This window comes from Pollicipes pollicipes, unplaced genomic scaffold (assembly GCF_011947565.3).
Source record: "Pollicipes pollicipes isolate AB1234 unplaced genomic scaffold, Ppol_2.1 Scaffold_5724;HRSCAF=6776_pilon_pilon_pilon, whole genome shotgun sequence".
Lineage (NCBI taxonomy): Eukaryota > Metazoa > Arthropoda > Thecostraca > Pollicipedomorpha > Pollicipedidae > Pollicipes > Pollicipes pollicipes.
Window position 1 is genome coordinate 19,104,652 of NW_023596746.1, and position 24,177 is coordinate 19,128,828.

Below are 24,177 nucleotides of genomic sequence, written 5' to 3' on the forward strand. Positions count from 1 at the left end.
GGGTCACGATGAAGTACATAATTTCCTGGGCCTGCATCGTAATGCTGAACATGATTTTAGCTGTTCGGGAGCTTTTTCTTAAAGCTCACAATGTACAAAAGCTCATATTATCTGCACTGCTCTGTGGTTCTTCTCACTGCCGTTCACAACAAATTTACTGTTGCGGAGGTTGGGCGGGTGGCGTAATGGAGCGCGTCGAAGTATAAGCGGGTTTGCGCATTAATGCCTTTGGCTGATTGTGCGTGAGGCAAGTGGGGCGATGTGGGCTTGGCAGGATGGCAATGGGACTATTAATTAGATGTGTCGTGTGAGGCAATAGAGAGGGGTGAGTTGCAGTCCTTTCAGTGCATTTTTTAATGAGGTTTGGTGTGCTGAAAACCCGTGGTGTTGATTGTTGAAAAAATGGTAGTTCTCCTGCTTCTTGTGTATGTTGTCAATTTGGTAGTGCCAAATTGTTACATTGTTGTTCAACAGTATTTCCTTTAACTTGATACCTTTTGTTAACCATGTAGTATACCATGAAAAGGTGTGTGAGCATTTCATGGTAACCAGGCTGCTCATTTTTTTGAGCATGTGTCCATGGCCCGGGGCATAGTTTCATGAAACACGTTTGGGCTGGCCAGCGGCCAAAGACAAAGCCCAAAATAGTGGGGAAATGGTGGCTTTTTTACTTTGGTACCTGTATGGTCAATGGGGAGAAGCATGAGGAAATGAAAGAAGCCATAGTGAACCCTGAGACAGCTGCAATACTATGAAAAATATGAACATTGCTGCTACTCAGCAGTCAATCATGGAAGTGCTGCCTATGCCCATGGCCTATAGTAGCCTAAATTTGGGAAATTTGAAAAATATTTTTGGACCTCTCTTCTATGAATGAGACCAGCATATTTCAAAAAGGCAAATTCCAGGCCTCAAGTATTGTTTGCCACAACCAATATTGCAGAAGCCCTGAAACCTAGGTTTGTCATATAAAAAAGATAATCTAAATAATCATAGAATGAATATTTTTGTTTTTGGTGTTTTCCATCCAAATTCTTTTCCCTTCGCTGCCTGCAGTAATTTCCCTGTCCAAGCTTCTATCCATCAATGTAGGCTGCTGCCCCCACGTAAAGAAAGGAAGAAAAAAGTCAGCGAAACTGCCAAGCTATTGACTACATAGAGTAGAGGCTCACTGCATGAATTTCTGTTACCACTTAAGTAGGCGAGATATTCACGATCCGTTGACAACTGAAGTAACAAAGTAAAAAAATCACATGATAAACAAAACATAGCATTGCTCATGGTATTGCAAGTGAATAAAAAAACATGTTCTCTCACTGTCAGCATTGTTTTTAACTCCCACTACTTTACATCTTCCTGCACTTACCAGTATTCTGTGTGATGTCCTGGTGCAAATTTGAGTAGAAGAATCTACTGCAGCAAAAAAAGGAATTGTGCCCATGCATATTCATGGAAAGGGTATTGTTTTCAGAGGACAGCTTATGGCTGATGTTCAGGGGAGTGTAAACATTTGAGATGATTTTAACTATGCAGCCACCTGCAGGAATTTTCACATCATAAAGAATCTACATTTTCTTGATTGAAACCAGTAGGGCCCCTTATGTAAGGTGAACCCAGAAAGCTGATTACAGATATGAGAGCAAATCATGATTATGTGTATGACGCCAAACCAAGCTGATGGAGCAAGTGTGCAGTTTGACAGTTGGTCTCTGGGTTTAGTCCTCAGTATGTTGCGTTGAAGGACGGTTTCGAAAAAGGGTGGCATCGGCCAGTTGTCAGGCGTCTGCTAGTTCTCCTATGGATCTGGTAGTTCCGAGATCGCTCACGCAGTTGCAAACCGTGCATTCGCCTGGACCGTGCTGTTGGTTTCATGTTCAACTGACCTAGCTGTCTAGAGCTGACACAATCCTTGGTAGCCGGGGCGGATCGATGGTTGGCGCCGAGTACGCTGGACCGGCCGGAGCTGACACAATCCCTGATAGCCAGGGCGGATCAATGGTTGGCGCCGAGTACCCTGGACCGGCCGGAGCTGACACAATCCCTGATGACCGGGCGGATCGATGGTTGGCTCTGAGTGCGCTGGACCGGTCGGAGCTGACACAATCCCTGATGACCGGGCGGATCGATGGTCGGCACCGAGTACGCTGGACCGGCTGGGGCTGACACAATCCCTGATGACCGGGGGATCGATGCTTGGCGCCGAGTACGCTGGACCGGCCGGAGCTGACACAATCCCTGATAGCCGGGGCGGATCAATGGCTGGTGCCGAGTACGCTGGACCGGCCGGAGCTGACACAATCCCTGATAGCCGGGGCGGAGCAATGGTTGGCGCCGAGTACGCTGGACCAGCCGGAGCTGACACAATCTCTGATGACCGGGCGGATCGATGGTTGACACCGAGTACACTGGACCGACCGGAGCTGACACAATCCCTGATGGCCGGGCGGATCGATGGTTGGTGCCGAGTGCGCTGGACCGGCCGGAGCTGACACAATCCCTGACGACCGGGGGATCGATGCTTGGCGCCAAGTACGCTGGACCGGCCGGAGCTGACACAATCCCTGATAGCCGGGGCGGATCAATGGTTGGTGCCGAGTACGCTGGACCGGCCGGAGCTGGCGCAATTCCTGATAGCCGGGGCGGATCAATGGTTGGTGCCGAGTACGCTGGACCGGCCGGAGCTGACACAATCTCTGATGACCGGATGGATCAATGGTTGGTGCCGAGTGTGCTGGACTGGAGCACTCGTCATCGGCCCGCACCCTGTCGAAACGGATGTTCGTTGCATCTTCCGGAAAGCGACATTGGTGTCACGCCGTCGCGACCTTCGGTCATCGGCATGTGCAATGTATCGTATGGTATTGCATCGCGCTTTATCAGGTCATTCCGCATGTTTGGGAATGCGGATGACGCGATGAAGGAATGCGCTGACCTACGCTGAGTTCATGGGTCACAGCGCGGCACGCACGAGCGCGGCACAAAGAGGCATATGCAAGAGGGAAAAAATGTCCGGTACCTTGAATAATGCCTCATATACGGGTCCTGAAAGAAGGAAAAGTTAAGTGCGCGATGTTGTTGCTGATAACACGCTCGTGATACGTAAGCGCGGCTCTGTAGGCGTAGGCTCGCCTTCCGTGGTTGTTCTTAACGCCAGAAGGAGATAAATGACTAGACTGACACGTACTGATGTGTTTGGGGGTTTGTGAGAAAGCTGAGAATGTAAAGTCTATGGTTTCCCGGTGGTCAGTGTTCTGTTTGAAAGACACGTCGAATAAGTCAGTACGCTGCTGGGCACTAAGCCGTTAAAACGGCCGTAGAACATCCGACATATGGTCAAATGGACATCGTTCGGAGACCGCATAAGCTGCGAAGGCAGACATTTGATTTTACAGGAGTGGAGCTGCTAACGCTCCCAAAAACATGAGCGCAGAAGCATGCATGGGAAAACACAGGAGCGTCAATGATGCGTGATAGGACATTGGCAAATAATATATGTTTTGCATTAAACAGAGACATGGATGCCAAAAGGGTGCCACGTAGTGGGTCTCGCGTGCATTTCCCAGGACAACAGGATTCCTGATCACATCAGAAACATGGTGGTTGGGCGCAAAATGACCATTGCAGTCGACGCGCCCGAAAACGCCAATAAACAACAATAAACATGGTGGTGGCTGACTCACGGATCTTGCTGGGTTGGCGCCCGCAAGTAAAAAGTAAAAGTTTCGTTTTACCAGCATTAACCATCATGTCATGTTTGAGACACCACAGGTGCATTGTGTCCAGTACTGTCATCAAAGATCGCGACGGAGCGAACAGCCGGCTGCTACGTGGTCCAGTGACGGCGATGTGCGTGCCGTCGGCGTAACGGACTGCTGTTAGACGGAAGCCGCGGATTTCAAGCAGTATGTGACAACGGTGGTCATTTCTGGTTTTGGCAAGGCAGGAGCCTGACAAGTGCCAATCAAGATGGTTGAAGAAAGTGCTCCGCATTTGTATACGATTTCAGACAATTCCGTGGCGGGCTGCCTGCTCGAATGCTTAACATCATCGCACATCTGTCTGTTCATTCGCAAAGTGATATTCTGATACGTCGATGAGCCCTGTCCCTATGCGCACCCGAAGATGAGCGTCATTGGTTTGTGTCTGCATGATGATGACCACATGGTGATATGTGCTATCTGCATGGTGGTAACCACAACCACATCCGTTATTACTTTGCTCGTCCCGGGCCGCAAAATATTTTTCATTGTTTTACAATGACGTAAGCAGGATTTCGCCAAACTTGGGGGGTCGAATCGGGCATAAGCAACAATTCCAGCAAAGGTACCACAATTCGTGGCTAAAGCGACCCTGTTTTTAGATTAGAGGTCTTTTTCAGCTCGGAATCTCATTTGTATCCAGGCTCAAGGGTTCTATTTATGTTCTAAAGGCCCTGTTTGGTGTTTAAACAGCGCAAAAGTGCATTGGGGCTTCGGTCCTTAAAGAACGGTGTGCCGCCTCCAGGAAGGATCATGACTCAAAGCCCCCCCCCCCCTCCCCCCCGGGCTAAGTCACTGCTGGGCTCATTGCCTGTATTGCCTTCAAAGCAGTTTATGGATGTCTTTGGTTTAAGAAACAGTGCGTGTGGATTCGAATCTCAATAAATATGCCAGTAACCTACGACAAGGATTGAAACCATGGTGTTATTTTGTGCCGTTAAATTCTGAAAGTACACGTCACGATGCTCGTTTTGGTCCACCGAAGATTGGTCCTGAATGAAAAATTGTTAAAAGGGCAGAATACCACCATGTTTCATTTGTTTTGGTTTTGCTTTGTTTTGTTTTTGCTGTTGTTTTTGTTTGTTTTTGTTTTCGTTTTTTTGCTAGCTGCGTCCTTGGTGTCTTTTGCTCATGTCAAAGTTTTGGCTTTTTCAAGCATAATGCGAAAGGAATAAAACGGTTGCTCTAGCGGAACTGGGACCGATGGTAAAGCAAAAAATGACAGTATTTTTTCAGGCCATATGATACTCCCAAAAGTGACGTTTCTAATCAAAATCTGCTCCCATTTCTAGGAAAATAGAGTTGGGTATTATATGTTTAGCTCAGCCCACTGCTCTGTCCATAAATATCGTAACACGTATTGCATATTTATGCTTATGCCACCTCTTCCCCGTGATACAGGCTGTCCATATTGAAGTGGTTAACGTGTTTGCGTCAACCGCCGCACGACTGGAAAACCGGAGGTACGGGTTTCGATTCCCCACGGCATCCACCCGTCCTGCCAGGGTGAGAGGTGGGTGACGCCATATAGCCTCAGCAGCTCATGAGTGCGTCATAAAAGCCCCAATGCCCCTCCCCCCTCTACCCGTGACGCCATTCCAAGGCTGATTCACTCAATTTTAAAGAGAGTGTCCTTTGTGGGACATATTTCAAAAGATACTCAAGCGAAACCAAGTACTCCTCTTCCCTGCAGTCGCGACCACCCTCCCCATGACAACCACCGCGCCACCTCTCCTGGTCCGAATAAAAGAGCATTTGTGATTGGCCTAGCGGGCGGTGAGGACCTGTTACGGAGAAGCGTATTGGTTGAAGGCTGAACTGATGCGTTACTTCGCATCTTCTGATGCTCACATTCCCAACGCCGAAGTGCGCCTCGAAAAGAGCCGCTGTGATAAACGCGATATGGTACGGGAAAAATCAAAGCCATAGGATAATCTTTTGTCGAATTCGCGGTATAATACCTTCATGTTTGCTTATGTTCTCGTCGGTGTGTTTCAACCGTGTTTCAAGCCTTTGCACCATTTTTTACACAGACGTTTTGAATCAATTAATGTGTTGCAAACATTACACAGCACACACAGGAGTGTCGCAGAAATGTCACAGGAGTGACATTTCTCCCGCAGAGTCGGCTACTCCAAAAATGCATTTTTAGCTATTTAGAAGTATTTCTAGAAAACCGGTATTACTGATCAAATCGTACGCGTTTGAGGCAACAGTTGGTGAAAAGTACAAAAATGGTTGGATACTCCCTTAAACTAAAGGGGCCCGTCAAGTATAAAGACCTGATAACCTCCTCCAAGAAGGAGCTGAAGATGCACTCCGAAATACCACCGTTATCCCAAACAAACTCCAGGCAGGCATGAAATGTAAGTGTTCTGGCGCTTGGCCTGCGGCTGCAGCCATATAAATTAAAGAGAATGTTCCTCATTTGAAGATACTGAAGCAAGCATCATATACGATTAAGTAAGCTCACTTATAACTAGTGCATACTTAATGTTCAAAACTGCTCAAGACAACACGATTTCTTTATTCAGAAAATATGCTCCTCAAAGTGTCATTGTGTGGTTACGTCATCGCACCTTGCACAATGATTGAGAGCGAATTGACGGCCATGATATCTGGAAATTGTGATCACGAACGTCAAATATAAACGACTCGATAATTTTGTTTACATTGGCCTCGATTTCTGCCCGTCCAATGGTGTGGCAGGATTGAAATGACGCCGTTATGGCGTCAGCGATGCCTGGTTGTCTGTAAAATAGCTTGCACATCGCGGGCGTGTAACCCAGAAGTTAAAGGGGCTTAGGTTTTAAGAGGGACGGGACTGAACTGCACGCAATGACCTTCGAGATGGCCATTTCAGTTCAAAATCTCATGCAAATATGGAACACAGCTAGGTACCCTTTTTTGGTATTGGTACCAACTCTTCAACGGTTATGTAAACCATGGACGAACTCCTGTGTGAATAATCGGGCATACCGAATAGTCGTTTTTGTTTTCGTTTTTGATATAGGCGTGTAAACTTACGCCACACTTCATCAAACCATGCAGGTAGGGTCCGTTCTGCCAGAAACTTTTCCCCTACACTGTTTTAAGGATGCATATTTAGCTCCCAGTCAGCCAAGTGGAGGGTAGACAAGAGGCTTTGCAGTGTTTGACGCGGCCACTGGAAGGGATAACAGAACCGTGCGTCCCCTCTCCCTCTCTGATAGAGGTTTGCATTAGCTACGGGACGGTATCGTGCAAACTTGGTCCCAGTTTGCAAGGATATCGAAAAATCCGAAACTGACTGTTCCGGAACGGGACCCTTACCTCCACCCCCCTAAGGAAAATTATGGGCGGCTATGGGTCCAATTCCAGTAAGGAAATTTTGAAGATGTGTAGGTGATATTGGTATCCACGTTACGATAGGTTTATATATAGTTGCGTAGCGATAGAGAACAGGGCACGACAGTAGCATTATTCCCATTGGTCGACATATGTGCTTCTTGAAAAGAAACTTTTGCAACGCTAGTTTTGTCCTCATTCAAGTAAGAATGAGATTTAAAACTGAATGTCGGGGCATTAAATTATCTGTTTTTTTTGGGTTCGTGTAATCACCTAGAATGCTGATGGTGTAGCCCTTTTGTAACAAAAGTCTTGCTATGCATTTTGCATCAAAAGTGACATGTTTTTGGGAACGAGAGATGTATTACGTTTGAGACATGACATTATCTCCGGACGCGCCAGGTTTCCAGCAGCACTTTAGTCCTCCATCCATGCTGAAAGCGCGGCCATGATGCGTGGGGTTTGCCGCAACGCCGCGTATGCGTTCCCCGGCTGCGCGCGTCGGGGGATGGTGTCGTGATTTATTCGGATTTCAGTTAAGTATGTATGCGCGTTCGTTTACGAGGAAGCCGTGTTGAGTGCATGCAGACTTGTCCCTTTGAGTCAAGTCTGTTCCGAAAGGACCGTTGTCCTTTGAAAAGAAGAGGTAAATGGAGGATGGTGAATAGCTTGTGGATATAGAGTGAGACAATGCATGTGCAGATGAATCCTCAGAAATGGCGCTGTTATTTGTTATGCATTAAGTGCAATCTCGACACCAAGCCATGCTCTTAGGGGATGTTCCACATCTGAAGATGCAGGTGCGAGCATCAGATATAATGAAATAAGCTCACTGATAATGTTGGTTTGCTTTAAAGTGATGGAGACTTCTCTAGACAACATAATTTCTCTGCTTTGTAAATATGTTCCTCATCACATTGATAACATCATCAAGCCTCGCACAACATTGAGAGCCAATTGACAGTCATCATATTTGAAAATTTTGCTCACAAATGTCACATGATCAACTCAGTAATCACCTTTTTTGGCCTGGATTGCTGCATGATTATTGGCATGACAGGATTTGATTGACATTATTATGGCATCATGGTACTTTGTTAACCTTGAAACAAGTCTCCTTGAAATAATTTGCATGTCTTGGTGGGTGTGTAGCTGAGAAACTAGAGGGGGTTTAAGTCATAGGAGGGTAGGGCTATAAACTGCACAAGTCTCCAGGGCTGCTGTTTCAGTTTAAAACATCCATGCAAATATGGTGAACACCCTTTAATGGGCTCCTGTTCTTTGATTTAATAGCAAGATTGGGCATAGTTATGATGTGCAGGTGTGGCTGTTGTGAATTTGGTTATGTTGGTGCATTTTCCAGTCTACAAACCATAGCAAACATGCTTGTGATATGTAAGGAGCAGGTAAAACTCTGTCTTTATTAGGAATGTAAGCTGCCCTATTGGGACAGATTTTGTTCAACTTGCCTACTCCCATAAGCCTGATTTACCACAACATGTGATAATTCTCTGTGGTACTTTTTGTTCTGTATATTGTAAAACATGATTTATATCTTTATTATTCAAATTCAGTAACTTCTGCTACACAATTTTGATAACCTGTTGCTTATTGGAGGTTGTGCCCTGCCCATGGTCTAACAGGATTTTGTCAAAACCTGCTGGACTGGCCCATTTTTGGCAATTTCCTTGCAGACTGGTAAATCAGGGATGTGAAATGTCATACCTGCAGAGATCATAGTTTCCTTCACGAGCTGCATATAGTGCTTGAAAGTACCATCCCAAAACTTGGGAAATGTTTGTCAGTCTAGTTAACAAATGTTGAAATCCTATGCATTGGTGACAATAAATTATTGTCTGCAGGCAAAGTTTTGACTCAAGAGTGGAAAGAACATGGCAATAGCACATGTACACCAGTGAATAATGGTGTGGTACAAAACTCATGTTGATGGAAAATGGCTGAATATTTTTTTACGCTTCTTTTGGAACTTCCTCTAAAGTAAAAAGCAGAACATTTTGCAGAGGCCATTTCCTGTGCCCAGAAAACTGCATGGGAAATTACTTGCAGCATATTAAAAGGTTGAAAGATTGAGATTGCTTGTTGCAGTAATGATCAAGCATGAAATGCAGTATCAGAAGCTTTTTGGATGCCTATGTTATAGGCATTATTTATCAGTTATAGTAGTTGATCAATGGTTATAGATCAATAGTTCCAGGCTTGTGATCATGCATTATTTTTTAGAGATCATGCTGTATCTGCTGATGGTATTAGATAGTATTAACATTTAATATAGATTGTGTGGGATTTGGCACACTTGAAGTTGTGTATGTGACATCAATGTATGAAGATTTGTTTACCATATATATATGCTGTCTACAATAATATAAATATATTATAGTGCTAACAGTCTTATGCCACTGTGTATGTTTGTCATATAATGGCACAGTGTCGACTACTGCCTTATGGAAATGAGTCAGTATGCTCCATATGCTCATTGGTACTATGATGTGGGACAGTTAATGTTCTTATTTGCAGAAAATTTAAATGATTTGTCATAATTATTTACATTGATTTTATTACTGGATAGCATAGTGTGGATGACATATGGAGTTAGAAGATGTCTTTGCCATGTTCGGGGACTCAAGCCATACCAATCTGGAATAGTCCTTAACTTTTGGAGTGATGTCTTTTCGTTTCTACTGCATGTATAGATCAATACTACATTGGGCTATTTGTGATGATTTTTGACCTACAATAATATTCATGCTTATAGTGTAAGCAATTTTATGGCACAGGCTAGGTAGGACCATGAATGGATTTTGAATATCTTTCCTCTGTTCACCATGCAACATGAGGCTCATTGTTCCATTAGCTGATGACAGCCACTGTTGCAGACCATGGACATTCCGCTGCCTGGCGAGGACATACCGCTGCCGTCGTCGCCGCCGCCGCCGGCTCCTGCTCCGGCTGCGACTGCGGCTGCGGCTGCGGCTGCGGCTGCGGCTGCGGCTGCGGCTGCGGCTGCGACTCCGGCTCCGGCTCCGGCGGCGCCGCACGTGCCGCCGCCGGGCCCGCCGCTGGGCCTGCCGCCGCTGCTCGGCCTGCCGCCGCCTAACTTCAGACAGCCGCCGCCGGTGGTGCCGCCGGCGGCGATGCTGGGCCAGCTGCCGCCGCCGCTGCCGGCTCGGCCTCCGCCCATCCCCTCCCTGATGGCGCCACTGCCGCCGCGCACGGTGCAGCAGCCGCCGCCGCCGCTCATGGCCACGCTGCCACCGCCGCTGCTGCCGACCGGACCGCCGCCGTCGCTGCCCACCGAGCCGCCGCCGGCCGCAGCACCGCCGGCTGCCTCTGCCAGTTTCTCGTCCGGCGCTCCACACAAGGATGACAGGTGAGTTACTGGCTGGCGACTGGTGCTAGCACCGGTCACCATGCCCTTTTGGAAAACCGTTCGTGTGTTGTATTGTTGCCCGTGTCTAATTTTCGGTGCCAGAGTCGGGCTGTGTCAGTGTGAGTCGGCCTTCTGTGTCGTTGTGGATGCCGTTAAGCATGCAAGGTCTGCTCGAAGTCGACGTGTCGAAATGCGCGGCGCAAAATGCAATCCTGGCGATCGGTGGGTGCCACGGTGTCGCGGGCTGCCTGCATGTTCCCTGATGGCAGTGACGTCATGTTTCAGCCGTTACTCGCCGAGTGCCATGTACGACAGTGACAGTGGTGTGGACGAAGAGGCGGCCCGCGCACCGACAGCCGCCCAGCCGCCGGCGCCGGCGCCGGAGCCTGTCGTCGTGCCCACATCCGTGTCGCAGATCGCACCCAGTGTGCTGAAGCGGCTGCCGCCCGTGCTGGGCAAGGAGCAGGCCAAGAAGCGACTACTGGCCTTCTCGGCGGCACGCCAGGGCGCCATCAAGAAGCCGCCGGTGCCGCCCAAGCCGGTGAAGACGGCTGCCGCCACCGCCGAGGAGGAGGAGAAGCGGCGCAAGAAGCGCGAGCGGAGCCCGCTGCTGATTGAGCAGATCAAGCGCGAAGAGGAGGAGCTGCGCGAGACGCTCAACCTTGGCCACCTGCCCAGCTCGGCCATCATCATCGGCAATGCCACCAGCATCATGGCTTCGATGGCATCGATGGCGGCGGCCAAGAACCGCGACGCGCAGGTGGCCGAGGAGAAGGCGAGCATCGAGGCCGCCGTGGAGGCGGCGGCCGTGGCCGCGGCAGCCGAGGAGCCAGCGCTGACGCCGGCCGCGGGCGAGGCGGCCGCCCCGCCGCCGGTCGTCGCCGCCGCCGCCGCCGCCGCTGCCTCCGCTGCCGCCGCTGCCGCCGCCTCCGCCGTCGCCACCACAACCGCCGCCGCCGAGCCGACCGAGGAGCGGCGCCGCAGCCGCAGCGCATCCCGGTCTGGCGGCCGGCGCCGGCGCAGCCGCAGCCGCAGCCGCAGCCGCAGCCGCAGCCGCAGCCGTAGCCGCAGCCCCGAGCCGGTGAAGCGGCGCCGGCCCGACACGCTGCCGATCGACTGGCGCGAGTACAAGGACGGCGGCTACGAGCCGGACGACATCCGCAACATCCGCACAGAGCTGATCCGGCGCAAGCGGCGCGACAGGGACGACCGTGAGCAGTATCGGCGCCGGCGGCGGCGGCGCCGCTCACGCTCCTCCGGCTCGGGCTCGGCCGGCCGCGACTCGTCGCCCGAGGAGGAGCCGCCGCTGCTGCGGCCCGAGTACGACCACCGCATGATCGTGTACGTCAGCGTGGTGGGCCGCACTCGCGCGCTTGAGTACCCGCGTGAGACGGTCAAGACCACCAAGACGCGGCCTCACGTGACGTACGGCGAGAGCCTGCGCGTGTTCTCGCGCACCAAGTCGCGCAAGCGCGTGCTGGCGGAGGTGGACGAGACACGGCGCGCCGAGCTGGCGGCCTGGTGGTCGAGGTCGGAGCCGAGCACGCCGGCCGGCCCGGCCGAGCCGCTGCGCGAGCGGCCGTGGTACTCTCGCGACCCAGAGGTGGACGAGGTCGCGCCGCCTGAGCACGACGAGAAGGCGCGCTCTAAGTGGGACTCGGACGCAGAGGCGACGGCCGGGCCGCGTCAGAATGGCCGACAGGCGGCCGCAGAGCTGGCGGCCGTGCGGGAGGCGACGGGGGCCAGCCAGGAGCCGACCAGCTCCGAGCCAATGGAGGTGTCGTCGACGCGGGAGGAGCCGCAGTTGGCGGAGGCGGACACGGCCGGCGGAGCCGAGCCGGGCTCGGCACATGAGGAGGAGGAGGAGGTGGCGGAGTCCCCGCCGGTCGTCGACGAGCGGCCTCCCCAGGAGGAGGCCGCCCAACAGAGGAGGGACTCTGTCAACGGCTCGGAGGTGGAGCAGGGCGTGCGGAAGGGCGATGACGAGGAAAAGGGTCGAAAGAGGAAGGACAGCGTCGGCGAGGAAGTGAGTCGAAAGCGGAAAGACAGTGTTGACGAGATGATCCGAAGGCAGGAACAAGATCGTGATCGTAAGTTGAGCGGGCAGAGGAGAGGAAGTGTGGAGGAGGCTAGCCGTAGCAAGGGGAGAGAAAGTATGGAGGAGGTGAGCCTTAGTAAGGGGAGGGAAGGTGTGGAGGAGTCGAACCGTAGCAAGGGGAAACGAAGTGTGGAGAAGGAGAGTGGCGGTGAAGCGGCCGACAGAAAGATGAAAATAAGCGGGGAAGTTGGTCACCGCGAGAGGAGGGAGAGTGGAGGTGGTGTGGCGGAGAACAGCCGCAAAGATAGAGAAAGTGGCTTCGAAGCTGCCGATCGAAAGAGCAGAGAAAGTGGGGAAGAGGATAAGAGTAAGCGAGACGAAAGTGGCGATGATGTGGCGGTCAGAAGGAGGAAAGATAGTGTAGAGCGCGATGGCCGTAAGAGGGGAGGAAGTGACGATGAAGGGATGAGCCGCAAGAGGAAGGAAACGGAAGATGGAGAAGTTGCAGGCAAAAAAGGTGGCGAAAAACCCAGTCGCAAGATGAGGGAAAGTGTAGAAGAGGTGGACAACCGAACATGGAAGCAGAGAAAGGAGGAGAAAGAGGTCAGTCGAAAACGAAGTGAAAGTTTTGATCGTTCTGGCCGAGACAGAAGAGAGGTTGACGACAATCGACGGGACACAGGCGACAAAATAGACGGTGAGGGAGACCGGAGCAGGAAAGGCAGGGCGAAGGAGGATGTCCGAGGCGGCGCTGAGAAAGAGTCTCCGGCTGCGAAGCGTAGCAGGAGAGATAGGTCAGAAGATCGGGCTGAATACGCAAAGGAAAAAGGCGGTGATCGCAAAGATAGTAAAAAGAAGCACAAACGTAGGTCCGCAAACAAGGAGGACACGTCCGCAGACGACGATACAGATGATTCGGTAGCTGAAGAGAAGTCCAAGAGGTCTAAAAAGAGCAAGAAAAACAAGGATAGGCGTCGTGACGATGATTCTGATGAGGACAGGGTGGAGAAGAAAAAGAAAAAGAAGAAACACAAGAAGGCTGCCTCAGAAAGTGACTCGGACTCGGACGAATCGGTGGACAGGCCTAAAAAGAAGAAGCGCCACTCCAAAAAGAAGAAGAAGAAGGCCGCCGACACCTCCTCGGAGTCCAGCAGCGAGGACGAGTCGCCGAAGAAGAAGAAAAAGTCCAAGAAGAAGAAGAAAAAGAAGGGCCGCTCGCGCCAGCGCGACCCATCCGACACCAGCGACGACTCGGACTCGGACGACGGCGCCGGTGCGGGCGGCAGCGGCTCCAAGAAGCGCTCGCGCCGCGAGGGCGGCGACGACGGTGACTCGGAGCGGCGGCGGCGGCGGCCCTCGCGCGACGGCCGCCCGTCCGAGCGGCGCTCGTCACACAAGCGGCGCCGGCGGGACAGTCCGAGCGATTCAGCCGAGAGCGCGAGCGCTAGCACCAGCGACTCGACTGACAGTGCCAGCGACCAGACCGATAGCGAGGTAGAGCGGAGCGGCCTTGTGGTGAGCGATGATCAGATGGAGCCCAGCGGTCTGCTGGCGAGTGGTGGTCAGATGGAGCCCAGCGGTCTGCTGGCGAGTGGTGGTCAGATGGAGCCCAGCGGTCTGTTGGCGAGTGGTGGTCAGATGAAGCCCAGTGGTCTGTTGGCGAGTGGTGGTCAGATGGAGCCCAGTGGCCTGCTAGCGAGTGGTGGTCAGATGGAGCCCAGTGGTCTGCTGGCGGCGAGCAGTGTGATGGAGCCCAGTGGCCTGCTGGCGGCAGAGGTTCGTATGGCGCCAAGCGGTCTGCTGTCGGGAGGGTCCGGCTCGCCGGAGCTCGCGGTCGCTCGCGGCCGCTCGCCGTCACCCGAGCTCTACAGTCCGCGGGCGGCGCTGCAGTACGAGGCGACGCCGTCGCCGCCGCTGGCCAGCGACGAGGAGGACTGCGCGCCCGCGCGCTGCCCATCCCCTGCGCCGGCCAGCGCCCGGAACGCGGACGCGCCGGCGCCTCTGGTGTCGGAGCAGCGCTACTCGCCGACGGCCGTCTGGGAGGCGGAGGAGGAGGCCACGGCCGCGCGCGACTCGCCGCAGAGTGCACCGCGCGCTCGCCGCCGCTTTACCGACTTCCCGGAGCCGGCGGCCGCACCCGCGCCCTTGGCCGTGCCCGTGCTGCGCGGCGGTTCGTCGCCGTACGACCCGAGCTCCCCCAGCTCGCTCTACGACCCCGGCTCGCCCACCTCGCCGCAGATGAGCCCTGCGCCGGCACGGGAGGAGTCGCCCCGGCCGCTCACACCGCCCTGTCGGGAACCCACTCCGCCACGTCAGGAGTCCACCCTGCCGCGTCAGGAGCTCACCCTGCCACGTCAGGAGCCCACCCCGCCGCGTCAGGAGTTCACCCTGCCGCGTCAGGAATCCACCCCGTCAGGTCGGCAGCCCAGCGCGTCGAGTGCATCGCCGCCTCGCAAAGGCTCCCCGCCGCGTCGGCGGGCCAGTCCGTCACGCCACGAACGGAGCCCGCCGAGCGCGTCACGGCGCAAATCAAGCCCGACGCGCCGCAGGTCGAGCTCCCGCAGCCCGTCTCGTCGGAGGTCCAGCCCTTCACACCTCAGGGGCAGCCCATCGCGCAGAAAGTCGAGCCCCTCACGGAGCAAGTCCAGCCCATCGCGTCCTCGTCGCGAGTTAAGCCCGCGCAGCCCATCTCGTCGCAAGTCCAGCTCATCATGTCGAGGTAGCACGTCCAGCCCACCTCGCCGGACGTTCAGCCCATCAGGACGTAAGTCCAGCCCTGCCCGTCGCAAGTCCAGCCCATCCAGTCCACGACGGCGTAGATCCAGCCCGTCACGTCGGGAATACAGCTCTCGCAGCTCGCCGCGTCGCAAGCCCAGCCCGTCGCGCCGTCATCGAAGCCCATCGCCCCGCCAGACCAGCGCCCCGGTCCAGGCGGCGGCGCGTCCCGACAGCCCGGCGGCTGTGGCGGCCGCCTGGGCTGCTGACGCCGTTCCGCCTCTGCCGCCCTCTTCCGGCCGGCATGAGCCGGAGCCGCCGGCCGCCGGCGACTCACCGTCGCTGCCACTGCCGCTGGAGCTGCCCGTGCCGCATGAGATCCCACTGCCGCCGCCAGCGCTGCCGCCGGCGCCGCCACCGGCCGCCATGACGCGCCTGCCGCGCGAGCTGCCGCAGGTCTCGGACATTGCGGTGCGCGCGCCGCCGCCGCCCAAGCCGATCGGGCTCGGTATCAAGCTGGCGCCGAAACGCACGCTGCGGCCCGTGGCGCTGGGTGCGTTCGCCGAGCCGGAGGAGGCGGTGCGCGCGGCACCGCGCTGGTCGCCGGCCGACAGTGACGAGGGCGCGCCGCCGGGACCACCGGCCGTGGAACGGCCGCCGTCGCCTGAGCAGCCGCCGCACGTGGAGGGGGCACGGGCGCCTGAGGCGAGTCCTCCCCCACACCAGGCGGAGGAGGCGTGGGTGGGGCATGGTCAGAGTGACGGCCGGGAGGAGGCGGGACCATCCGAGCCGGTCGCGCTCGTCTCCCCGACCCGGCCGCCCAGCCCGCTACCGCCGCCGTCGCCGTCGCCGTCGCCGACCGCCGCCCGGCCCGCCAGCCAGTGGGCGACGGAGAGTCCGCCGCGCGCTGCTAGCCCTCCAGAGGAGAGCCTGCCGTCGACCGACAGCGAGAGCGAGGAACAGATGGTTCAGCATTCCCCCCGGTCTGAGCTCCAGTCTCCTGCCATTCCCCAGCTCAGACAGGCTAGCCCCAAGGAGCTGGCGCTCGAGAGTCCTGCGAGGCAATTTCAGAGTCCGGACAGGCGGTCTGAGAGTCCCAGAGCGCGGTCCAAAAGCCCCGAATCACGGCCCAAAAGCCCTGAGTCACGGCCCAAAAGCCCCAAATTGCGGTCCCAAAGTCCTACGTCACGGTCCAAAAGCCCCGAATCACGTTCCAAAAGTCCTAAACCACGTTCCAAAAGCAATAGAGGAAGGTCTGGAAGCCCCAAATCCCAGTCTCTGGAGAGCCATGAGAAACGGCCACAGAGCCCCAAGTCTCGTTCGCGGAGCAGTCCTACCAGAAGGTCTCGCAGCCCGAAATCTCGAGCCCAAAGCAGCCCCGGCGGCAGATCTCGCAGCCCAAAGTCACGGTCCCGGCACAGCCCCGGCGGCAGGTCCCGGAGCCCTAAGGCGCGATCTCGTCACAGCCCCGGCGGCAGGTCTCGGAGCCCCAAGTCTCGCTCTCGCAACAGTCCGAGGCGGCGATCGAACAGTCCGAGGTCGCGATCTCGCAGCAGCCCCGGCCGCCGGTCCCGGAGCCCGAAGTCTCGCTCGCGGAGCGGCACGTCACGACGCTCCAGGAGCCCCAAATCTCGCTCTCGCAGCGGCACATCGAGGCGTTCGAGGAGCCCCAAGTCACGCTCTCGAGCTAGCCCGGGCCGGCGCTCGCGCAGTCCCCGGAGCCGCGCACGCGCCAGCCCCGGCCGCAGGTCGCCCACGGCCCGGTCACGGCACGGGGCCAGTCCCAGATCCCGCGGACGCGGCAGCCCAGCCCGACGCTCCAGAAGCCCCAAATCTCACGCGCGGCGCAGCCCGCCGCGGCGGTCGCGCAGTCCGCGCGCGCGCTCCCGCGGCAGTCCCGGCCGGAGGTCGCGCAGTCCGCGCGCGCGCGGCCGCAGCAGCCCGAGCAGGAGATCGCGCAGTCCGGGCCGGCGCGCGCGGCTCAGTCCGGTGCTGCGGCCCGGCTCGTCCAGTCCGGTGCGCACGGCGCCGCACTCGACGCAGGGCGGCGGCCCGGACTGGAGCCGGCTGCCGTCATCCTACCCGGTGTGCCCGGCGGTCGAGCCGCTGCCGCCGCCGCCGCTGCCGCTGCCGCAGCACATCCCGCTGCCGTCGTCCAACCTGCGCCAGGTGACCATCACCGACGACCCGCCGCCGTCCAAGGACTTCAGCCTGCAACGCAGCCTGGCCGACTCGACCATCAGTGACTCGGAGCTGACCGACGAGCGACTCAACGACGACCTGTGGAACGTGGCGCTGAATCAGCGCTCGGCGGTGGCGATGGCGGCGCCGGCGCGGCAGTCCCTGGACGAGCGGCTGGCGCTCGAGCACGGCCTGGCGCCGCAGATGGCGCTGCCGACGCCGCAGCAGCTGTGCCGGCCGCCGCCGGCCGCGCCGCCCTTCTCGCAGCCGCCGCCGCCCGTGCAGCGCTCGCGCTTTGTGCAGGTGGGCAACATGCTGCAAGTGCTGCCGCCGCCAGACGCCCCGGCGGAGTTCGACCAGCCGCCGCCGCCGCTGCCGCCGGCAGCCGCGGCGCCGACCGCCGCGCCGGCGCCCACGGCCACAGCGCAGCACATCACCGAGACGCTGACGCGGCTCTCGCAGGAGGTGGCCGCCGCCGCCGCGCCGCCGCCGACGGCGCCGCCTAACTGGTACTTCCCGCTCTATCAGCCGGCCGTCCGGCGCCGCCGCAAGGAGAAGAAGAAGAAGCGCAAGCGAGAGAAGGCGGAGACGGAAGAGGAGATCGGCCGTAAGGCGGGCAAGCTCTCCAAGCGACAGGTAGGTGAAGGGCTGATGAGCACCGCTGCCGTTCAGCCTGGTCCTGCTGATGGCAGCCAGTGGACAGTCACCTGTCACGGACGTTGACAGGTTTTTGTCAGGAGCGTAAGGGACGTCTGATGTTTTGTTCACTAATTTATGTTATGTAATAACATGAGTTTACGCTGCTTTTTCTTTGTTTCTCTCTCCCATTTTTCTGCCGATAGGTCCGTGCTTTGAGCGTTTGCTGGTGCTGCCTTGTTTCTCGTGTCCGTTTACTGATTTCGTTTCTCGATTATGTTCATCAGAAGAAGAAGCTGGACAATGATTTGGAGGCCACCATTGCCGGCGGAGACCCGTCTCTGCCAGACATCGACGACGAGGAGAAGGCGCTGCTCAAGGTGAGGCGCCACGGCGGCGGCGGCCAGACGGCTCGTCCGGTCCAGGCTGGTCGCCGGTATCTTGTCTCAAAGTCTGTATGCTCGGCTCAGTCTGTATGCCTGGCTCCGTTCCGCGGCCGTGGTGGGCGGAGCCCGCGCGCCGTTGATTGGCGAGCCGGCCACCCCTGTCTGGGAGCTCTCGGTGATGGCCGTCACGCATGCCGTCCCCACCCATGGTGTTCCGTGGTGTTCCATGTATCCCACGGTGTTCCAGCCGCTACCGGGGCTCGGATGGGCAGCCATCGTATTCGCGACGCTTTGCCGTCACTCGTCGGCCGGCCGGTGGGAATTCGTTGGGCCTTCGCCTCTTTTGGCCCACCCCGCCATCGTGTTAGAATGTACACTGGTCGACGGCACTGGCGGCGGGCGGCGGCTGACCGTGGCCTCCACCGACAGGAGGCCATGTCCGAGGTGCCTGATGTGGAGGAGGCCGAGTTCGCCGGCTCCGACCCGGACGCCGAGGAGGACGAGGAGGAGGAGGAGGAGCAGCAGCGGCCGCGCTCGCCCGTGCCGCTGCCGCCGGCCGAGCGCAGCATCCTCGTCATCGACGGCTTCAGGTGGGCGACCAGTGGCGCCACGGGTGGCTCCCGTCCAGTGGCCCAGACGGCTGTCGGACCGGCGCTTAACGAATGCGTAGCCCACCGTTATTTTGATGCAAACCGCATGCTTGTTGAGTTGAGTTAGATTTGCCCCCTGTCAGCCACGTTCCACTCCCACCGCGACTCCCAATAGCTCAAGCCTGGTGAATTCCACACTGGTCGGCGGACGTGCCGACGACGCCGGTGGTAGCCAGCTGCTGTTCGGTCAGATCTCTGGTGGTCCCCATCGCCTGTGTGCCCCGACGACGCTGACCGACGGCGTCTCCGTCCGGCAGCAAGGACCGGCTGGAGAAGCGGGTGGGCTTCGCGGACGGGTACGGGCCGGGCGAGGGCTCGCCGTCGGAGGACGAGGCGTCGCCGCCGCCCTCGCCGCCGCCGTCGCCGCCCAGCCGGCGCGGCCGCGGCGGCCGATGGCCCGACATCAAGGTGAGGAGGGTCGCCGTGTGACGTACGTCAGCGCGCCGCGCGGGCGGCTGGTGAAGGGAGCGGCGATGGCGGCTCGACACGCGGATCTGTTGTCCCGTGCCGCTGTCTCCGAGGGCGAGAAGGGAGCCGGTCATATCGTCAAGCGTGTTCATGCAGGAAATGGTGCTGCGCGCTGTTATTGCGAATTGGATAGAAGTGCACCTGAATTCCAGCTTGTATTAGAGGCTATTGCGCGAATGTGATGTGCGCCGCAACAGCCCTCCCACCCCTCGCCCCCGTCTGGCAGATCAAGGTCATCCGTCCGTTGCTCGAGGACGAGGACGAGGGTGCAGAGGAGACGCCACCACCGCCGCCGCCGCCGGGCAGCCCGCCGCCCGACCCGTACTACTACCTGGGCCCGGCCGGCCTGCTGCTGCTGTACATGCAGCCCATCGGTGAGAGGCAGCCGGCCCGCCGGCTCGGTGTGGCAGAGGGTCGATGGCATCCCCTCTGTCGGAGATGGTCGATGGATCCCTGGCGTTCGTCCGACTGGAGTTGTGTGGCGTCACGTGTGTGAAATCGGGCTGAAAGGCAGTGCAAGTGTACATCATCACCTGTAATTCTGTCGGCACGTGTGCGTTGCTTACACTCAGATGGGTATCTGTCCATTTTGGCTCCAGCCGCCTGCCGCGGTACCGGCGGTAGTGACAGCCAAGTGACAGTGACCTAAGGCGGCGTGTGTGCCGCGGCTTGTCCCAGCGCTGTGTACCTGTGAGCGTACGTGACCGGAGGCTGCGGGCGCCCCCCTGACCGCTGCTCTGTCCCGGCAGACGCCGACGGGCCTGCGCTGGCGGCCGACCCGCTGGCAGCACCGCTGCCGGCCCTGGTGGCGCCCACGGTCGGCTGAGGCACGGCCCCGCCTCCGCCGCCCACACGGTAGACGTCGCCAACGGTCGCTGTCCCCCCCCCCCCCCCCACTGGCCCCGACCCCCGCCCACCCACTCCCGCCCCCTCCCCCTCCCCGCGCGCTGACCAGGCGCCTGATGCGCCGGCGCCGCATCCATGTAACTGGTGAACGTTGGCTCAATTTCATGCTGGCGGCCCGAGCTGGCTTGGCGTGCTGGTCGGCCGCGCCACACTCGTGGTGTTCTCGGACCCCTCCCCCGGATCGGTGTAAATACGCATGGGCGGGAGTCGGGCCGCACGGTGCCAGCCGCGCGGTGGCTCCAGCCAATCGCACTCCCGCTCGTGTGTGACGTGCCGCACAGGACGACCTCTGATTGGCCAGTCGGCCCGCCCCCAGCGGCTGGGCTGCGTGCGCGCATGTATCCGTATATGATAGCCGGCGTCTAGAATAAAGTCTTGGTGTGAGCCCCTGGTGGTGATGATGCCGACACTGAGAGAGCAGTGAGCTGACTGTGCCCTGACTTTCCAGCCGGCAGGGCACGGCCGTGTTGTGTCCGTGCGGCGCGTTGTTGGTTGTTTACTGCGCGGCTGTTGTGTTGGCCGTCCGGACTGAGCTTCGTCACACGTGCAGCGGGCGGCCCAGCTCAGCCAGGTACGCAGACGGGTCCGCACGGGGCCGCTGGGCCGGGTGGCGCCCGGCCGCGGGCAGCGCCGCGCACACACGGGCACACGACCTCTGGCTACTCTCGGTCTGCTGGGGCACAGCTACACGGACGGGCCGTCACTCTACGCACAGCCGAGCTTGCATTCGAAGGCTATCTCGGTACAATGGCCGCGACAAACACCCGCTGTTTCAACCTAAACTTGCGCTGCAGACGGATGGTTAAGGACAGATCTTGTCCTGCTCATGCATGGGCGTCAAGCGACTCTGCGCTCGTCACACCGCAGAGCGCCATAAATCAGACAGGCCTTGTGTGTGATGAGATGTACCACGGCGCATGAATACCAAGGTGTGCTGGGTATGTACTGGTCGCATGACTCAATCTCCACATGCGTGCCTCAAAAGCAGAATGATCTTCCAACTGCTGAGCGAGACTTGCGATATGAATACTTTCGAATGTCATCTCGACAAGTCCGAGCTGAAGTCATTGCTTTTGGTTTAAAACGTGCTTCGTTCGTTATAATCCGCCGTCCTCTATACTGGTGCCCGCTTGCCACGTGTTTATGGAGGGGAGTGTGCCGCCATTAGCTCCACAAAGGCAAACGATTGGATGCGGTGTTACAGCTTACACGGGTGATGAATACGGAAGGTGACAGCTTACACGAGTGACAGATACGGAAGTATGAGTAACAGCTCACACGGGTGGCGGATATGGAATTATGTGGGTGGGTCAAGCTTTCAGCGCATCGCTGCTTTGGACACGTTGTGCGTATCAGTCATGAAACGATGGTTGTATTCAGCAACGAAAAACCCGCTCAAGTTTCTCGACATCTGCGCTTAAGTAAAACTCGACGGACTTCCCGGAGACAGCAAAGTCGGTGGCTCGTCGGCTGTAGTATGGTAGCAGGCAGTGTCTTGCGTTGCATCCAGACTACGACGACCTGGGGGAGGTCTAATGGGCCTGGACCGCGCCACTAATGTGTGCGGCGCGCAGGACCCCGGTGCAGTTGCCGACGAATCGTATGTGTGAGGCCGAGATTGAAAATATTGGAATCCGGGGCGAAAGATGCGTTGTTGATAACGCTCCATGATAGTAACCTCGCGGTTTTGAATGGTTTCGAAGTATTTGGCAATGACTCATTCAATTTCATGATTTATGAATTATTTCGTGTGCACAGGAGCTTTGGGTGGGCTCGACAAGACAAAAAACGTTTGTTCCGAGGAGAATTATTGTTACGGCAGCTTTATCCTGGCTATGCTTCTGTACTGCCACGGTGGCTTCATGGCCTGGCCTCCTATAGCCTCACGTCCCTTATATATATATATATATATATATATATATATATATATATATATATATATATATATATATATATATTGTATATATATATATATACACGGAGAGAGAGGGAGAGGGAGACAGAGGCATGCACAGACACAGACACAGACACAGACACAAACACAGACACAGACACAGACACAGACACAGACACAGACACAGACACAGACACAGACACAGACACACAGACACAGACACAGACACAGGCGGACGGACGGACGGACGGACGGACGGACAGGCAGGCAGACAGACAGACAGACAGACAGACAGGCAGACAGACAGACAGACAGGCAGACAGACAGACAGACAGACAGAATCTAAGGAGTCAAGGTTGTGAATGAGCATGGAAAGCAAGTTACCGTGAATGGCTCGCACCAAAGCGTCGTTCAGTTGGGCCGTTTGGGACGATCTCCGCGCTGCGGGAGTGCAGGGCGCCGGGCCGACCCCGCCGGGGCATCGCCAGACGCTGGGTTCTAGCGCACCTCGCGGCCGCTGCCGACGGCCGACTGGCGTCGCGTGGCAGAAGCTTGAGCTGAGGGCCGCCGCCGGCGCCGGTGGGACCAGCGGCGGCGCCCGACAGCGAGCGCCGCCCCGCCGCGCGCCCGGCTCCGCTCGTGGTGTGTGACTGCTGCGGCCCATGTTTCAGAGCGCCAAAGCCAGCGCAGTGTGTCCACAAGCGGACTGGTCGGTGCTCGCCGCAGAGGACGGCTGTGGCGTCGGCGGCCAGCTGTCGCCGCCCTCGCGTGCCTGGCCCCCTGTCCCTGTGCCTGTGTCTGTGTCCGTGTGTGTGATCTCGGCTTGGTCCGATCCGTGACCCGCTCTGTGGGCACACCCACCTCCGGAGTTGACATGCTGGGTGCCGCCCAGCGAACCCACACCGAGTCATGCTGCGAGGCGATGGCACCGATGTGATCAGGACAATTCTGGCCAGTTGGTTGCTCTGCTTCCTGTGCCAAGTGATGAATGGTCACCCTATTTAGAGCTGCGTCAAGTTCCACAAGTCATGTTAGCGCAAAATAATTGGCTGTGATTTACATGTCACATTCACAATCATCAATGCCACACACTGCGCATCCGCTCCCATCTCTGTATCATGTTGCGGCCACAATACAGGCACCGCCCAGGTGGGTGTGGCCGCTGCTAGCCAGTTGACTGGCTGCACATTTTAACAATGGCGCCATTCAAGTAGTCTCACGGATTTGTAGTGTTCGAACAGGACACGAAAGCCGGATAAAATTGACAGAATGAAGGCTTGTTTGTAACAGTTTTGTCCTTTTCGTAATGGAAGGAATCTGTAAGGCGCATTACATGCAAAACATCTTTACACTCTGAGAACATTCGTGTCACGCCGGCCGCTTGAAGCTTTGGTTCGGCGTGCAACTGCTAGGGGACGTGCGACACTGAGTCACCGTTTTCCACGACTCCTGTTTATCCTGCAGTTTGGGCCCGGTCAGTTTGTCGACATTGCAGTCGGCCGGATTGCTGGGTGGTCACAGCTGCGTGAGGAGTGTGCCCGAACGGAACAGTTACGATTCTTGAGTATCGGTGTGGATGTAGGTGTGGTATTCCCGGCGCGCCACCGACGTCAGCTGCTGGACGCCTCGGTGGGTGTGAGTTCAGCGTGATGGAGTATTGGGAGAGCCTCGGGATGGTGAAGGAAGTTCGTCAACTAGCACAATATTTCAGCAACAAAACTACTAAGGAATGTGTTCAGGTGTGCTGCACTTGGTGACAGGCCTCCTTGTGCCACATCGAAAGCTGAAGTGACTGAAATGGCACAAAAAACGAATCCAACGGATATATGA

At 57.0% G+C, this 24,177-nt stretch overlaps 2 protein-coding genes across 2 annotated transcripts; both read left to right on the plus strand.

The window, feature by feature from the left end:
- The first annotated feature begins 5,992 nt into the window (after positions 1-5,992).
- Positions 5,993-17,399, plus strand: LOC119102775 (serine/arginine repetitive matrix protein 2). The gene is made up of 5 exons (XM_037226228.1): positions 5,993-6,115; positions 10,889-11,281; positions 11,450-15,622; positions 15,683-17,088; positions 17,396-17,399. The coding sequence occupies exons 1-5, from the start codon at positions 5,993-5,995 to the stop codon at positions 17,397-17,399; spliced, it is 6,099 nt and encodes a 2,032-aa protein (XP_037082123.1).
- Positions 17,400-17,660: 261 nt separating this feature from the next.
- On the plus strand, positions 17,661-20,406 carry LOC119102776 (protein phosphatase 1 regulatory subunit 37). Its single transcript, XM_037226229.1, has 6 exons — positions 17,661-18,043; positions 18,331-18,423; positions 18,859-19,019; positions 19,337-19,487; positions 19,774-19,879; positions 20,378-20,406. Exons 1-6 carry the CDS (start codon positions 17,720-17,722, stop codon positions 20,404-20,406), a joined length of 864 nt encoding a protein of 287 aa, XP_037082124.1. The 5' UTR covers positions 17,661-17,719.
- Positions 20,407-24,177: the final 3,771 nt, after the last annotated feature.